The sequence below is a fragment of the Phaseolus vulgaris genome, chromosome 10 (genome assembly GCF_000499845.2).
Source record: "Phaseolus vulgaris cultivar G19833 chromosome 10, P. vulgaris v2.0, whole genome shotgun sequence".
Classification (NCBI taxonomy): Eukaryota; Viridiplantae; Streptophyta; class Magnoliopsida; order Fabales; family Fabaceae; genus Phaseolus; species Phaseolus vulgaris.
Window position 1 is genome coordinate 34,159,226 of NC_023750.2, and position 3,341 is coordinate 34,162,566.

The 3,341-nt window shown below is 49.7% G+C and overlaps 2 protein-coding genes across 2 annotated transcripts; both read left to right on the forward strand.

Moving 5' to 3' along the window:
- Positions 1 to 240: 240 nt before the first annotated feature.
- LOC137817954 (predicted GPI-anchored protein 58) lies at positions 241 to 747 on the forward strand. Its single transcript, XM_068621179.1, has one exon. The coding sequence runs from the start codon at positions 241 to 243 to the stop codon at positions 745 to 747; it is 507 nt and encodes a 168-aa protein (XP_068477280.1).
- An 81-nt stretch (positions 748 to 828) lies between these two features.
- LOC137817955 (uncharacterized) lies at positions 829 to 1,278 on the forward strand. Its single transcript, XM_068621180.1, has one exon. It carries the CDS (start codon positions 829 to 831, stop codon positions 1,276 to 1,278), a length of 450 nt encoding a protein of 149 aa, XP_068477281.1.
- Positions 1,279 to 3,341: the final 2,063 nt, after the last annotated feature.

Here is a 3,341-nt window from a genome sequence, read left to right on the forward strand (position 1 = left end):
AGTTCTTCGAAGACCAGCTGGATGTCCACATAGGTTTGTCTTTAAGTTCTATCCCTGGCTCGAATTCGCCTAACTGTGTGTTTACTTTGGTGCCGCTGTTCTGGTTAACGCATAGTTTTAACTTATTCCATGCATTGACTTACACTGCTTATTTTCCTATGCTTCGTCGACTGTTGAATCTCTGTATTGGTTCATAATTGTTGGTGTCTTTATGCAGATATGATGCTAGGGAAAGATAGGATGGCTGAGCTGCGCACCATAGCTAAACTCCACAAACTTGCGGCGGGCTCTCAAACCGTCCCCAACTCCGTCGCAGAGATCGCCGCTGCCCAAGGCCAGTCTTCACCAGTTGATCCGTCCAACGCTGCTGCTCTTCCTGCCCCTGAACAGAAGAATATACCACCCCAAAAGGCTAAGAGGAAAGCCCCCAGGGTCGTGTCGGACGATGAGGCGGATGAGAGCACCGAGGACGAGCTAATCTGCAAACGAAAAAGGAGAGTTCCAACAGAACCACCAGCTGCCGAGGCCGCCCTTCCCAACTATGTCGAGAATCCCCCCAGCGCCTCCACTCCCTTTGAGTCCGCTGGGGACGTTCTCGCCTCAAACACCTCGGCCGCCGAAGCTGCGCCTGAGCAGCTTGCTGATACGCAAGCTTCCTCCCAAGCTGCCACAGAACATCCCGCCTCACCGCCTCGCCTCGAGGCTCCCCTCGCCATCCAACCTTGCGAGGGCGGCGGTGAGCACTAACCCTCAGCTCCTCCCTCGGCCCCAAGCCTTCCTGCTCCTCTCCAAGAGGCCTTGAAGTCTTTCACCGTGCGCCTACACGCCATGGTCTACGGGTGCCTTCCTCAAATCGTCGATGAAGGGTTAAAAGACTCTTTGGAAAAATTCGAGCTTGACAACTGCGTCCATCAGGAGGTGGCGAGCACCGCGATAGCCGAAGCTGAAAAAGCCAAGTGCGACATGCTGATGCAAGGCTTAGAGTTCTCGCGGGTCGAAAACGCTCTCAACGAAGAGCTCCGAAGCTTGCGTAAGGACAAAAAGGAACTGCACCGGAAACTGCACGACAAGCTTCAGGATGCCGTCGAGTTGGAGAGCAAGCTCGTCCCCCTGAGGGAGAAAATTGCCACGCTAGAGGAGGCCCAAAGAGCTAACGCCAAAAAGATGGCCAATCTGGAGAAGAGGTCGACTGAGAGGGAGACCCTTCTGGGAAAGGTCGAGCAAGATCGGGATAAGGCCTCCAAAGAATTGAGCGAAACTGCTGCCGAGCTTGCCTGAGTTCGTGAAGAAAACAGCGGGTTCAAGACGAAGATCGACGAGCTTTAGCTTGAAGCTGCCCAAGTTCTCACCTCCGGCTTTGGAGCAGTTCGCTTGCAAATATCCCGACCTCGACCTCTTCGAGTTCTCGGTGTATAACGAAGTGGTGGATGGCAAGATCATGCCTCCGACTTAACTGCTGCTCCCACCTGCCACTTCAACTTTATCGCCCTTGAAACTCTCGTATTTAGATTTGACTTGTATGTAATAACTTTCATTCTGCTCAAACTGTTTGATATTCGTGTGCATATATATATATATATATATGGTCTTCTAATTTATCTGTTGTGTGATCGCTTGGTATTTTTGTTCAACCCAATGCACTTCGCACAAATTGGTACTTAATTCTCTGGAAATCACCTTAACTTAAACGAGCGGTTAGTCTGTAACAATAACGTTTAACGCGAAACCACTTACTTGGCAGTAGGGCGTAAGTCGATCTTAGCATCCGAAATCTCGGCCGCCCGGTCTGCCAAAGGACAAGCGCACTTCTACTTTATCGCCCAAAACTTCTCCGATTCGGCTCTCGCCGTGTGATCCCTTTTCTATTTCGATCTCGAAGCCGTGGGCCTTTGGCGACGCCATTTCCCTTTTACTGAAAACGTTCCTCGCGGGGCCATCTGGTGACTTCATCTTTGCTTATCTGGAAGGAGAGCTGCCTTTCGGATCTCCCTCTACCTTCCCGAGTCTTTAACCTGAGATAGCTTATATCGTTGTCCCCTCATCTGGGGGTAGAGCCGCCTTTCGGATCCTTCTCTACCTCCCTGAGTTTTAGAACAATGATTTAGGTGGTGAGGTGTCCTCTGCGAACCTCCCCCAACCGCCCTTAACCTCTTATTTTTAACTGGTCTTACTAGGTCAATATTGATGTTTCACTCAAGGGGAAAGGCGTCTTCTATCGACCTTCCTTTCCTATCCTTAAGATCATTAACAACTCTGACCTTTCAGTTTCCTCTTGCCTGAACTCACTCGAGGGTGAGAAGGGCTTTCTCTGGTGCCTCAACTTGCCCAGGGGCTACATCTCCTCCCCCCCGGATGCACTGAGGGCTTTCAACTTGCCTCAATTTGCTTATGCAAAGAGGTCTTGTAATCTGCTCTTGCCTGTGCTCGCTCAGGGCGAGGAGGACTTTAACTCTTTTCTCGCCTACGCCCGCTCGAGGCGAGGAGGTCTTTTTAATCTCTTCTCGCCTACACCCGCTCGAGGCGAGGAGGTCTTAAAAACTTTATCTTATACCTCCGATCGCCAGCCGGCGATGAGGGTTTTAGAACTATGTGCTTTAAAACTTTGCGCTGAATGCATGCGATCTGAATTCGCCGTTGTTTTAAATTTCGCAAGGGCATAGAAGTTTCTTTTCGAAAACTAAAAAAACGATAAGCATGCAAACTTAATAACTTGGAAACTTTGATAAAATTCAAAACCTTTTTTATTGGGTGACCTCGTTAAAAACCCTACTTAGGGAAAAAGAGTGCCCCCTTGAAAAACTGTTCAAACCGAAACATCCTCAACTGTTCAAGATAATTGCTACTTACAATGCTTTAACTGTAATAAAACTTGAGATGGGTGGCGTTCCAAGTGCGAGGAATCACCCCTCCTTCCAGCGTCTCCAAGCGGTAGGCGTTGTTCCCGAGTGCTTCGGTTATTTTGAACGGTTCTGTCTACTTGGGCGACAATTTGTTCTCCATCTCATACTGATGGGCCTTCCTCATCACCAGGTCGCCATCCCTGAACTGCCTTGGTCTTATTCTAGAGTTGTACTTGCGTTCAACTCTTCTCTTTACTGCCTCAGCCTTCACCCGTGCTTCCTCCCCGACCTCATCCAGCAAATCCAGGTTCATTCTACTTTCTTCGTTCGAGTCTTCTGCCACGAAGTTCTGGAATCTCGGCGAGCTTTCCTGGATTTCGACTGGAATCATCGCGTCGCATCCATACACTAAGCTAAACGGGGTTTCATGGGTTCCTGATTGCTCAGTGGTGTGATATGCCCATATTATGCGAGGAACTTCTTCAGCCCAAGACCCCTTGG